We start from the raw sequence: 14,054 nt of genomic DNA, 5'->3' as shown, positions 1-14,054 counted from the left end.
GAATAGCACAGTTCTGCTGGGCCAGCTCCCCATACTGCTAGCAAGGCTATCTTTGGCTAGATGGGGAACTCTTCCCACTTTTTTGGAGGCTGAACCTGCAGTGGCTCAAGTTTTGCACTGTTCTTAAAAAATTGTTCAGCATATGCCTTTCTATTGACCACGTGGAACCTGTGTGCAAGATATCAGCAAGCTATTGTTTCTCATAGCATTTAATGCCACCTGAACTCTTGTATAATCATTGCTTTTCAAAGGCTCTGATAAACTGAAGGCTGAGTCTCAAAGGCCACATTTCCCTTTGTGAAGAGTTTCAAAGAACTTCTGGGAATGAGGCCTTTCTCAGTAATTAGTTGTGAAACTCACTCCCACCAAAGAACAGACAAAAATCTTGGTTTAATATGTGGTTAGGACAGTGCACAGTGCCAGCTTTTCTGTAGTTCTTTCTTGGGGCTGCAGAAGTTACGTGATATACTCAAGCTCATCAGAGTTGTTTTCAATTGCTAAGACTCAGACCACCAAAGATTTAAAAAAATAGAAAGTAATACTAACTTACTGAGGGATACTATGCTTTTCCCTGAACAAATCCCTTCTCTTCCATCTAGAAATCCTGTCTTGTAGGTATTTAAAAGTTCTGCTTACTTTTCTAGAAAGGAGAAAATCTCAAGTGTTTTCCCCAAAGCAGGTAGGTCCAGTCTTGCATGTAATACGTAGATCTCTGATGTGCTGTATCACAGATACCTCAGTGATTATAGTTTCAGCATATTTGGAAGTCATCAGGCAAGCTATGGATAAGTGTGTCATCTGTGTTGAGCTTGCACAGCAAATTGAATACATCCCAGTACCTTCCTTGAGAGAGTGGGAGCCATAAGTAAATAAGCTGTAAGGCCAGCAGTGTGTGTCTGAGGTGCTGAAGATCCATTGTCCTGTAAAACATGAACTGGAGCCCTCAGCAAGCTGCTAATGTCATTCCCCAGAGTTGCTGATATTCCATGTATGTATGTTTATGATCTGAGATTTTCAGAGGTGACAGGAAGTGGGTACACAGCTCTTGATGACTCACCACCCTGTCTGATGGTCCCAGCCCGTAATATGGGACAAGCTTTAGAAGAAAAGGTGCTGTGTAAATGTCAGGGAGTTCCAACATGATCCCATTGCTTCACTGCAACAGGACTTCCAGGAATCTGATTGTACGTAATGTTAGTGAATGCTGATGACTCTTTAATTCAAACAGTATTACCATATTTTTTCCTATTGCCAAATAGTTCAGTGTGGATTAATTAATGTTAATTAGCTGGAAGACTTGTCAAATTGTGGAGGCACCTAGAGTGGCTTCTTAGGGCTAGTAAAGCTTTTCTCATGAAGTGGAACTAGCACCTTTCAGCTTTGCCTCATATTGACTGCATTTATCTTTTAATTTCCCAGTAAATCTTAAGAAGAATGTAACCTTAACTTTACTAATGAGACCCTGAAAATGTTTGTCTGGTTCTGCAGTGAGAGCCTCTGCTATGTTTATGTAGCAGTGGTCTGACCAAGCCTCTGTAGCCTTGACCCTTTGTTCTTTTTGACTCCGTGGGACAATTTTTTTGGAAAAGCGGAATCGGGTCCATGCGTTGTGTTTGTAGCTCCTAAGGGAAATAGCTGAAAAATATTGCGAAGGACTTAGTCTAGTTCCTCTTTGGAGAAGGGAAGGCATTAATCTTTATTCAGACAGTTGGAGTGTGGGTGAAATATACAATACAGTTAGTTGCATTGACATGGAAATGAGTAGTACAGTAACTCAGGAAAACCTGGACCAGAATAGAGTAGCACTGCTATTCTGTAATACAAGTACATTTGTGGTACAAAGAAAGTAGTTTTATAACTATAGTTATTTGATATCAAGGTCTTCAGCATGATCATAATAATTCTCTTGGCATCCTGAATTATGATGAAGTCTGTTATGTCTATGCCCTGAGCTACCAGCTAAAGCTAGCTTGGATTTGCCCATATACACTCTTCCAGTGTAGACAAACCATTGGAGTAGAACACTTGATTACAGTCATTTAGGTGGTCATGACAATGTACAAGCTTCCAATGTTCCTCTAGCTGTCGTTTCCAAGTTTTATGCTGTTATGCTCTCCATTAAGAGCCCTGTGAGCAGAGTGAAAGCTACATCCATCCCTCACGCTGCTGTCTTTGTGTCCTCAACTTCTGCGGTGGCACAAAGGCAGCAACAAGCTCACGTGTCTGCAAAAGGGGAGAAAGCTTGACTGGCACTTTCTAGATTGACTTAAACCTTTTGTGAACAGCATTATCTCATTGCAGAGAAGAGACAGGTATTTTGCATGGCAGAGAAAGGGGGGCATTCTTTATTATGGTGATCCTATTCCAGTGCTAGCACTGCTTGCCTTAAGTGCTGCTCTAGGTCTCAGACAGAAAAACCCTTCACTGACATTGGCTAAGAAAAGCACGCTAGAATGGCCTGTAATGCTGTCCTATTCACACTGTATCCACTGTAGCAGGAACACACTCTCTTCAATTTCCTCTTTCCCTTGGTTCATCTGGAAGAATAAAATAGTCTGAAGTAACCTGTGGGAACTGATTCTTGCTTTTATGCTGATATAAACTAGCACGTGAGCTTATGGAGCACAGAGAAGCTCTACCCTTCCAGTTTTGAAAGTAAGAAAGCTGAGCTGGGCATTCCCTCCCCGCCCCCCCACCTTGTATTTCCAGAGCTTAAGGGAACCACCTCTTCTTTTCATAACTGTGGCTTGAATGACCCCTGGTGGAAGCTTCAGACAGCCAGGATTTTTAGGAGTTAGGTCCCAGTAGGAGGCTTCGGTTGGCCAACCTGAGGCACCCACATTTGAAAACTGTGGCTGCTAATGGAGATGGGTTTGCATTCAGGTGGACCTGAGCTAGATCCATCAGCAACCTACATTCCTTATTGCATTCTATTTGCATTCTTTATATCACAGTACCTGAGCCTAATGTGTGTGTGTACTCACACAGTCCTTTTCTCTGCTGTCTCTTTTCCCTTACCTACACACATACCTAAGGGAGAAACACTTTATTACTGTTGCTTTTCCCTTATTTTCCTTCCTCAGTGAGGCATCCCAGTCACGCCTGTCTGTTGCACTGCTCTGTCTCTACAGTACCCTCCTTTCTGCTCTCCACATGCTTTGTGAGCAAGCTGTGTCATATGTTTTTAATGTTGAAGATATTCCAGTGTGTATGCAAATCCCCACCACCATTTTCTGATGCACACTGATCTGTTTAAGGAGCTTGGGACACTCCAGTACTTAACTATCTTGGCCGTGTAAGGTAATGGTGAAAAAATACCACAACTATCTATTGATAACCATCTATTTGCCCCTCCTTTTTTTTGGCAGGCTGATTTGAATACCAATATTGAAGATGAATCTAGGTCTTTCTATGGTGTTTCCAGCCAATATGAGAGCCCAGAAAACATGGTCATTACCTGTTCCACCAAAGTGTGTTCCTTTGGAAAGCAGGTGGTAGAGAAAGTAGAGGTAAGAAGCAGGCACCTGGGTGCAAGGTTCTCCCTGGTTGCTGTTTTTTTACTTCAAATATTTGCATCCTGCATATATCTCAAGATAAAATATATCCCATGCTTCTTGTCAGAGAGATGGATGCCATAGATTATGATTTCTGAGACATGCAGGTGTAAGATCGCTCCAGTCTGCAACGTGACCTTGTCTCAGGAGTTCCTTGAAGGTCTGGGAGTGTTTGTTATTTTTTGTTATTTTTTCCTTAAATCTCAGTTTCTGAAGATATGCAAATATATAAGACTCTTAGCTCTGGTGGTTCTCTGTTTTTTTAGGGGAAGCAAAGGAAAACTAGGAAACAGACCCTTGTTTTGAACTGCAAAAAGGTGGAAACAAAGAGGCAACACCTAGCTCTCATTAGTGTTTTTAAACAGATCATTTATAGACTATAGCTATTAATTAATAGACTGTAATAATTTACAGACTATAGTCTTGCGGTTTTATGAGACTTAGAGCTTGTACACTTACCCCTTATGCTGCAAAATTATGCATATATCTGGCACTGAAGAAGTTCTTTCTGATCCCACACTCATTTGCTGAGAACTGCTTTGACATGCATCCCGCTGCTTTCTTTCCCAAGGAACCCTTAGATGTAGGGGAAGCAGCTATGTGCAGAACACCAGGTGCTCTCATGTCAGCAGTCAGTTCAAGCTGTATCCTTCCCAAGACCCATTTCCAGTAACATGACAGACATGCCTGAGGTCCGGTTAAGTATTTGCAGATGGGATAGATGGGCCAAAGGAAGATGTCATGGTACCCAGGAACGGAGACCAAGCTCCTGGGGTGAAAGGAGTAACAGGCATTTAGGGATCTGCTGTGAAATGATAGAGTCTTGCTTCAGCTTCTATTTAAAGGAACATGAAATATACAGGAGCTAAGATGTGAATGTGAACAAAACAATCCATCTCTTTTAAGATTGGTCAGACCCTCTCCCAAGGGGAGGAGCAGAGATACTGTGTTTTCTCTCTCAGGTACCAAAAGGCTTTCATCTTTTTCAGCTGTAAGGCATCCTGAGCGTGTGTTTACCATCATTACTGGGAGCTTCCTGGTCTTGCTAAAGGAATTTTTTCAGTATATTCATTCCTAATGTTTTTCCAGTAGAGATGTTGACCTTAGTATAGGTGACAATTGGTCTGTTCCTCTTAGTTACCTTTCACAGCTCCTTGACATTTGCTGCTTGTAAGCTGGAACCCACTGTTCTAAAAAAAAAAGAAATCAAACTGAAGAACTTGGAGCTCTCAAGGGAACCGACCTTGGTACCAAGTACTGTAGTTACTGTTAGAAAAATTAGTTAAAAGTGCCACTGTAATTTTTCTGTTCTGAATCCCTTTCTGTTACTAATGTGACAACATAACCCCATGTGCCCCTTTTGTGTTTTGCATTGCAGACAGAGTATGCACGCTATGAAAATGGACACTATTCCTATCGCATTCACCGTTCCCCTCTCTGCGAATACATGATAAACTTCATTCATAAACTCAAGCACCTTCCTGAGAAGTATATGATGAACAGTGTGCTGGAGAACTTTACCATCTTACAGGTGGGACTTTCAACTGTTTTGGTTGCAGCTTGGCAACACGAAAGCCCAATGCAGGAGTTCACTGTTGTGAGTCAAAGCAGTTTTCCTTTTACAGCTCAGCGCCTAATTGAACTTAGTATCTCTTGTGTGTGTTGCACTTCAAGACCATTTATGGAGCTCTAGAGATAGTAACTCAAGCAGAGAAACAGCAAAAGAATTTGAGACACCTCAGTAAGAGAGAAGAAAAAGAAAAATAGAGGGATATTTCATGAGGCAGAGAGATAAATGAAGGAGAATGATGAAAAAGACACTGAAGGAAATGCTTATTCCAACACTAAACAAATGTTGAGATCCTTTCTGTGCCCTGGCCCTTTTTGCAAGGTAAAAATACTGCAAGAGCACTGTTGAGTGGCTATAAAACATTTTTATGGGAAGAGTTCTTCACTGACCAGATTGGGACAGGGTGGGGGGTGGAGAATTAGTTTCCTCAGGACCATCCTGGACCTAGAAGGAATCTAGAGGCATGTAAAGAAAGGGACATGTTGTGGGGAAGCTCTGTGACACCTGCATGAATCACTGCAGCCTCTAGGTAAGGCAGTACTACAAGGCTGCAGCAACTAGATTTGCATTAGTGTTTTGTTATACCAGGAGCCTTTCCACACTCAGATGCAGCCTAAATTTGGGAAGAGGGCAGGCAGCTTAAAACATAGAGATTTTTCTAGTGGACTGAATTCTGTGTTTGCCTCTATAAGAGACATCACAGATCTTCACCCAAAGAATCTGAGGCTGGGTAAATAGAAGATAGTGGCTGAATGGAAATCAAGTGGTCTTCATTACATTCTCTGAAGATCTTGGAGAACTTCAGGCGACTCATTTCACTGCTCTGTGGCTCAGATATATCAGCTATATAACACAAGGTTAATAATATACCTCACAGGGCTTTAGTAAGTTTATTCTTTCGTGTTTGTACAAAGATTTTAAACATCTGGGAGAAAGGAGGAGTATGAATGCTGAGAGTTCTTTTAGATGAACAGAAGCATGAAGTGGGCAGGGACAGAGATGGGGAAGGTCTGTGTGTGCTGTAATCCATACTGAGGAGCACTGTGACTGCTCTCTGCGAGTTATATTCCTCAGTCAGGCCAGCACTTCCTATAAATTCTATCAAAAAGCTGTCACATAGTTACACTTCCTCTGGGGCTTTGTGTTTTGAGTAATTTCATGTCCTTCCCTTACCTTTTGTCACAGAGAAGCATGTCTCATGTGGGTGCTGGCACAGCCAGTACGTTGCCTTGCAGTCCTGCTCCCTGAGCAGCAGGCTGAGCATTTTCCACTCCCTACGGGGAAGATGAAAAATGCATAATGTAAGGCATGTTGCTAGTCCTCAGTCCCCACTACCAACTCCTGAGGCAAGTCTAATTATATTTTTTCTAGACCCTTTCGTGAGCTTAGAAACCCCTAATCCTATAAGCATGATTTATCTTGCTTTGCACATTGCTTTGGATCTAGTACTCTGAGATTTCAGTGCCCATTTTTGAGAAAAGGGTCTGGTGCCTTACTACATATCGATGTGTATAACTCATCACAGCCTGCAGAATAAAGGAGTTTAACTGTAAAGCCAATCATGAAGTAAGAAAATAGAATAGACCAAAATCAGAGTGCTAAAATTAATAAGCAAGTTTGACAACGGTTATTTTCTTTCTGTTTTCACAAGAAAAATTGGGCTTTGGTACAGTCCAAGCCTCCAGCTGGAGCTGAGTTGGTGCTATTGCTGATAAAAATCTATCCCCTCCAATAGGAGAGAACTTTAACACAAACTCAGGTGACAAGAATGTGCAAAGTTGTGCAGTGTCAGAGGGAGAGGGAAGCTGAGCGAAGAGCTCTGGGTGCAATATTTCGCTCGTCCCTGCCACGTAGTGCATGTTTCTGAAACATGGACAACACTGCTCCTTCACCGTGTTCCTGACACTGATTCATGTTGTAGAGTAACTAAGGTTCCTGAGGGACCATAGAAAGAGAAATTGGAAAGAAGGAGCTTCTGTAAGAATGCATAAATGTAGCAGCCGTCCTTCTCCAGACATCTGCAGTGTATGAAGAAGGATAGCTGCTACATTCATGCATTCTTATAGAATGTGTAATGGAGTCAAACCTATAAGTCTCCTGTATAATGAGGTATACTCTGTAATCCTTGTGGTCTGTGTCTACAGGAGGAGATGGAGGGAAAGAACTGTTTGTGGTTGTGGTATATCAATATCCATGTGAGCAGGACTGGATGTGCCACAGAGGGGGCCTCTCTATAACCAACAAACTGCAATAAGAACTTTTTTGTGAAACACTTTCCCTCTGCTGAAATCTGCAAGGCCAGGGCATGGGGAGTAAAGGGCCTAATGGACCTGCTTCCACTTATGTGGTCACTGCTGGGTCACAGTGGACTTCTCTCCACAGTGGACTCTGCTCACCTCCCTGTCTCTTCACTGCATTGTATTCTGATACTGCAAAAGTGCTTTGCTTTGGTGTGTGGGCACACAGACTGGGCATTGTGGTGGCCAAGCTGCATATCAATCCTGTGCTTCTCTGTTCTTTGTCTATCACTGACTTTTTGCTTTAGGTTAAATGTATTGGAATATGTAAACGGAGAAACAGCAGTTGCCATCTCAGCTTCTTCTCCTTTTCTGTCTAGGTTGTGACAAACAGGGACACACAGGAGACCTTGTTGTGCATAGCATATGTTTTTGAAGTATCAACTAGTGACCATGGTGCCCAACATCACATCTACCGGCTGGTGAAGGACTAGAGACTCTCTGCTTTGAGTTGTCCATGGAATGCATGTATAAGAAAAAAGCCTGTGCTTGAACAACCCCTGCCCCCTCATACCAAACTGAAAAATAAACTGCAGATATTGTGTATTTTCAGAAAAGTACCTCTGAGCTGGTTTGTGCTTGCTAAAGTTTCTGTCTGCAGGTTTGTGCAAATGGGAAAAAGACTTGGAGTCAAAGAAATAGACAAATGACTGCTTAAGGGTCTCACCAGAAACAGCATCCTGTGAAAAGTACTTTCCACAGAGTACACACAGAGTGTGATCATACACATAAAAGGAGTGGCGTGCATCTGGGTATACTGGTATGGCAATGGCAGCAGCTTCCTCAAGTTTCACCACCTATGAGCAGGTTGAAAATGTTGATGCTACATCTGGTCTGAGTGGGTGCACTCATATACAATCATTTGTAGGTCAACTTGTGCACAGATGTGATTATTGTATGTATTATGCATACATTTATGTAGATGTCAGACACCCGTGGGCACATGTATGTGTATGGAGATGGCACGTGTATCCTACACAGCTGCCTGTCTAGCTGTCCACATTAGCAGCTGCGCAGTCACAGGCTCGTTGAGCCTTCCTCTGTTAGAATCTGGTTACTTTTTCCCTCTCTTCCATGCATGACAGTGAGAGACCAACCTTTCTTTTGCCTTTTAAATGAAGTTATGCTTAGAAGATTGGATATGTTAAATCATGTTGTCTTGCTCAGCAGATTTCCTCTATGTATCAAGTCTGCTGGCTTGACTAAAATAATTCTTACTTCTTTTGCTTCTGTTCTCCCTGCACGACTAACAATGCTCAGGGAGCTAGACTGTACTCTTTTTCTTGTGCACCAGTAAAATTATTGTTTACCAAGATCAAATTGTTCTACCTGCAGCTGCAGACAGTGAAGTGCAGAAGTATTGTAAAGAATGCCACTTGGCCAGCAAACTGCCAAGGAAAAGGAAGAGAGAGAATAGTGAAAGAGGTTAGCTTTCCATGTTTCCAAGGCAATCAAACACAGCCTCTCTGCTTTACTTGTAAACTGAGGTTGTTTCCTCAAGAGTCACTGAGAGGCAATAATCTTGGTCCCCACAATGCTGCTGATGTGGGGAGAAGATCCAGCCATTCATGTTGCGCTGAGGGAAGGGTCATGATGCTCTCTGGCAGGCACTAAACAGGAGATTTACTGGATAGCCAGGCACAGTCCCATGGCTGGGACAAACAATTTGATGGGGAATGGGGACTAAATGATTCATTTCCTCATTAAGCCAGTTGATCTGTTGTAACTGTCTAAGTGCAAATTTCTATTTGCATGTAGGAGGTCCCTCACAGGGATTAGTCTTCATCAGATATTACTGTGGAACATACTACCTCTACGTGCACGCTGCACCTTGCTGCTCCTGGCCTGTGTTTAGGTCATAACCTGTGCTTGGAAGCATGGAAAGGAAAGGACATGGGTAAGGAGGATAGCAAAGACAATGCCATGAAGTCAGCGCTGGAGAAAGATGCTTTGGTTCTTGTTATAGGAAAAGGGCTCCACCAATTTTTTATATCTAATGAAGTACTTTTCCCCCCAATCCTGCAGACCCTGCACTTTCAGAGGCTGCTTTTCAGGACTGTGCAGGGCTAGTACTGTTAACCTTCTCTGTGCAGGAGCTAGAAGTGGATGGTAAAGGACAGAACTTTTGCTTGCACCTATTGAGCAAAATCTACACCTTCATCCTGTACACAAAGTTCCTGCTCTGCCTGCTCTCTCCAAGACAAAGAAATGCTTTCAAGTACTGACTTCCAAACAGCGATACAGAACACAGATACCAACAGCCTTCCATAAGATCTGCATGGCTGGTAACCAGAATCAGTCAAGTTTGGAGAAAGACGAGCCAAGTACTTCAAACACCTAAAAAAAAAGCATCTCGAAATGTCTGCTGTTTTGCTGCACCTGAAAAATCCATGTAAGCAGAGCCTGCTCTTGCCCATCCAGTGCCCATTGGGTATTACTGCTAGTCACAGCCAGGTGATCAAACCACCCAGGAGTGAATTAACTACATCTCTGGAAACCAGCCAGCCCCTCCAGTTGGCCACACAGATATGAACAGCACCAACTGGCTGCAGTCCATTACTGATGCATGCTCCTGCCTATTTCAGCCCTACGCAATCTCCTTCCTGATCTCTGAACCATGCATGGAGCAGACAACAAATCAAATAAAACCTCACTAACAAAAAAAACAGACTGACTCTTGGGAAAAGTATTTTTGGTCAACACAGACAAGTGTGTTTTGAAATGAAGCCAGGGCTTCATTCAGAGAAAGACCCCAGCGATGGAAAGTTGCTTGTGATTTGTACTGGTACTTTCCTGCAAACATGAGCTTGGTGCCTTGCATGCATCCACTGCAGGTTTAGACCATGACAGCAGACTTCACAGAGTAGTCCCTGAAGGAGATGAGCCCTAGAAGTCCACTTAGTTCATCAGCTGATCACGAATAAAACTGCATTAGCAGAGTTTTAAGATGTTATCAAAACAATTAACGCAACAAGCCAACAAGCTGAGGATCAGATGAAATCTTTGGGCAGTTGATTTAGGGACACTCATGTAGTTGTTTTTCTTTTTTCATTGATAAAATGGAAGACTATTCCCTGGCATTATTCCTCTCTACTCTTGTGCTTGGACTTTACAGATCCTTGGTGTCAATAACAACGGTCAGCAAGAGACACCTACCCACCTTTCAAACTCAGCAGAGAAACCAAAAGAAAATTCATGTGTCTGGGAGAGCTTGCTTTTATGTAGGCTACCAGATGAAGAAGATTTAATAAAGCTGTGAAGCAAAAGGAGTACTGGAAATTTTGGTCTGGACTAAAAGGCTTCTGTCCCCTTGCAGAATGGATGAGATCCATGTAAAAATGCTTCTAAGACTGAAAGGACTGTAGATCTCTCTCCCTAAGGCTTCCTTTCTTGGAATTTCACCAGAAGAAACCAGACAGTAAGTCAGAACTAAGAGCCAGCTGCAGTTTTGCTAAAAATAAAGCAAAGCAAACACCAAAAAGCAGCATAGGTAAAAAAAGAGATAGCCTAGTTTGAAGAGGAAAGGCTGAATTGAACTCTAAAGAACCTACAACAAATGAGGATGTCAGTGTTTTTTCAAGTTTAATTTCTGTTGGGGCAGAAATACCAGAAATGTTAACCTCAGCCTGTAGGAACTTGCTGTAAAATCAAAGGGCAAAACAACAAAAGCTGATTGCCCTGGTCACTTTACAGCTACAGCACTGAGATATTGGAAGATAAAGTGACAAAAGAGGGATGTAAGTATCTTCTTTATAAGAAAGCACCTCAAAAGTTTCCATTCAGCTGTGACTACTTTTTTTTTCTGGTGTACATGCTTCAATTTATCAGTCCTAATTTGTGCAGCTGCATCTGCTTGTAGAATCATGTCAAACTGAATTGCTAAAATGATTCCACCTAAAGATAGTCTTCTGCGATAAGACAACACACCGTGGGTCTGAACAACACAGAACTAGGTAACACAGGAGCCCTCCCTTCATCTTTACTTCAAAGCCAAAAGAAACACTTCAGGTAAGACAAGTTCATTTGAATTCCCTCATTCATCTGTGATGAGGGGGTGGGAACTTCTTAAAGCTAACTGCCAACAAAGAAAACGTGTAGGTAGGCCTAGAGGCAAAGTTAGGTATTGAATTTAAATCTCTTTCTACTGCATAATCTAGACCCAAGGATCATTATTTCCTCGAGTATTACACTTATTTTAGCCTTTGGTGCAATGGTTTCTCAGTGACCTTTTCTTTCCCATTTTCGTGCTCATTTTTATCTTGGTTCTGTGACATCTTGGCAAGATGAAGGAGGTGAAGAACTTGAGTGGTGACAGCAAAGAACTAATTCAGACAGGTGAGAACACCCTCAAATTTGCTCTAGAGCTGTAGAAGAGGCAGGAAGAACACATGCTGAGCCTCCAGGAAGCTGCCCAGGAGTCATGCTCTTTCATGAGTCCTGCAAGCACAGTCTGCATCAAAACCAAGCAGAGAGGCAACAGGCAACTTGCATGCTTGTAATGGGATGGCAAGATCAGGGCTACTCTCTACAAGGAAAGGATGGTCAGAAGCTTATGTTTATAACAGCTCTGTCAGTAACCCCAAAGACTGAGGTGCAGTCCCAGTCCATCTCTTGGACATCAGATCCGTAGCTACTACACTGGTAACCATGTTTGCCTGCATTTGGGTGATTTAACACACTAATTCAGCAACCAGTCAAGACTCCAGATCTGTGATCCATACCATTTTTGGCCTCTTAAATGAGCCACAAAAGTATTGGTGCTTATTCTGGGGAAAAGAAATAGAGCATCACTAAAGAAAAGCACCCTCACCTCCTTCAAGTGGACAATGTAGCAATAATGATGGGAAGAACCTGAATAAAGCAAAGCTAGAGAGTCTAGATGAGTGATCTCATTCTGTTAAAAAGAGAAGCACAGACTTTCATTCTCAAAGTCCCTAATTTCCCCACAGTACTCGGCACTGTTGCCATGTTATTGTTTCATCTGAAATTGGTGGCTGGGACCCAAAGCCATAGACTTGCTATTACAGTAAAGGGGGTATGTCCTGTGAGTCACACTGGAAAGCGTGCATCCATTTTTAGATGCCTCAAATTCAGCTACTTAAAGCTGTTCTCAAAAGCTGTATGTAGCCTTTAGGTTTTCTGGTCAGATGCCATGGGTTCAAATGTACTGCTGATGAGGTGCAACTCTTTCTGCTCCTCACTCTATGGACGACATCAGAGTGTTCCTGTGTTAGGTTTGGTCGTGTGGAAGACAGCTAGCTGAAGCTGAAACACAAGTGTACGAAGATTACTTCCCTAAACTTACTGGTATACTTGAGAAGAGACCTGCACACTAGCACGGTCTCCTTGGTAGAAAATGCAGCTGCAGTATCAGCCACTCCAGTCCCCAGTTTCACAGTGATCCTCAAGCTTTTCTCTGAATGATCAAATTCATACAAAGCTACCATATATCTTTTATCTTCTTTCTGTGAATTTTTTTTACCTTCTTTCCAGGATAGACACCAAACAATGACTTGATTTCACATATTTATTTTTTGCTTTCACTTGAACTAGAGAAATCTCAATACCTGAGTAAAAAGCTGCTTGTGCTTATGTCAACAGGTGAAGAACACAACATCATGCTGTTTCTGTTAAACAACCAACCAAACAACAATAACACTCCACCAAAACTGTCAAACATGTTCTTGTTGTCTGCTGACTTCCTGTGCTGCTTGTCTTTGAGGAAGTAGCTGTTTATCTCCCAAGTGAGTTACTTAAAGATTGACAACAATTCTGAAATGAAGATCCTTCAGTTCTCAGGTAGAATGGGAGTTCCTGCATTAGAGGAGCATCCAGGAGATTGACCTTTTTTTGAAGCCCTAACACCAAAGAATCAAGTAAAATTCTTCCCACAGATCTTTTTATCTCCTGCTGCATTGCAAGACATATTTCCTTCATTACTTGCTTTAAGGCAAACACACAGCAACATTTGGGTACTTTTGTACATAAATAAATGAAGAACAGAGAGCTGCTGCACATACTTATGGGAAGAGAGAAACAAATATGCAGCAGATGACAGTTGTGTTGCTGGCAGCACTACCACCAGGATGCTTAGAGTCTGTTGAACCAGGCAGTTTATAAAAATCCACTTAGGACAGAATGGAAGGTATGAGAAAATGTATTTGATGTGAACATGCCCTTGAACTGAGAAGTGTGACAGCAGCAGCAGCACCAGAGAAGGAAATGAGAATACACAGGGGACCTTTGAATGTGAAACAAATCTTCCTTCTGCAAAAACATGTAATGAAAAAGCCTTGAGTTGCTCTTCATACACTGTAAAATACAGTTCCTCTCTGGAGGCCCATGTCCATAACCGCACTGGTCTACTTCTGTAGGCATCTCTGCTCCAATTCTAGGCCATTTCCCCGTCACACAAAATTTTGCTTAGTGGTCTGTGCTAGAACCTTCCAACAGCTCGATGAAGTTTCCTCTTGTCGTATCACTTGTTACCTGTGAGAAGAGACCGACCTCCACCTGTCTACAACTCCTGCTGCGACCACAGAAAGCTCAGGCGAGCACTCTGACATACCTCCCCTCTGTGCTAGAAGACGTAGGAATATACTAACAGTCATGGTGGGCTTGGGACCACCGAGC

The 14,054-nt window shown here is 42.5% G+C and overlaps 1 protein-coding gene across 2 annotated transcripts in view; it reads left to right on the top strand.

Annotated features, from left to right (window-relative positions):
- TEAD4 (TEA domain transcription factor 4) overlaps window positions 1-7,981 on the top strand; it is a 51,232-nt gene extending 43,251 nt beyond the window's left edge. Inside the window, exons 11-13 of one of the 2 annotated variants that reach the window (XM_018085599.2) lie at window positions 3,369-3,509; window positions 4,933-5,085; window positions 7,742-7,981. In XM_018085599.2, the coding sequence (XP_017941088.1) occupies window positions 3,369-3,509; window positions 4,933-5,085; window positions 7,742-7,855 (408 nt within the window). In that variant the 3' untranslated portion in view covers window positions 7,856-7,981. The remainder of the gene's footprint in view (window positions 1-3,368; window positions 3,510-4,932; window positions 5,086-7,741) is intronic. The other variant, XM_018085601.1, reaches the window with a different exon arrangement.
- Window positions 7,982-14,054: the final 6,073 nt, after the last annotated feature.

Source organism: Manacus vitellinus, unplaced genomic scaffold (genome assembly GCF_001715985.3).
Source record: "Manacus vitellinus isolate BGI_N305 unplaced genomic scaffold, ASM171598v3 scaffold_83_pilon, whole genome shotgun sequence".
Lineage (NCBI taxonomy): Eukaryota > Metazoa > Chordata > Aves > Passeriformes > Pipridae > Manacus > Manacus vitellinus.
Note: the sequence above shows the minus strand (reverse complement) of the source record. Positions and strands in the feature narration are given on the sequence as shown.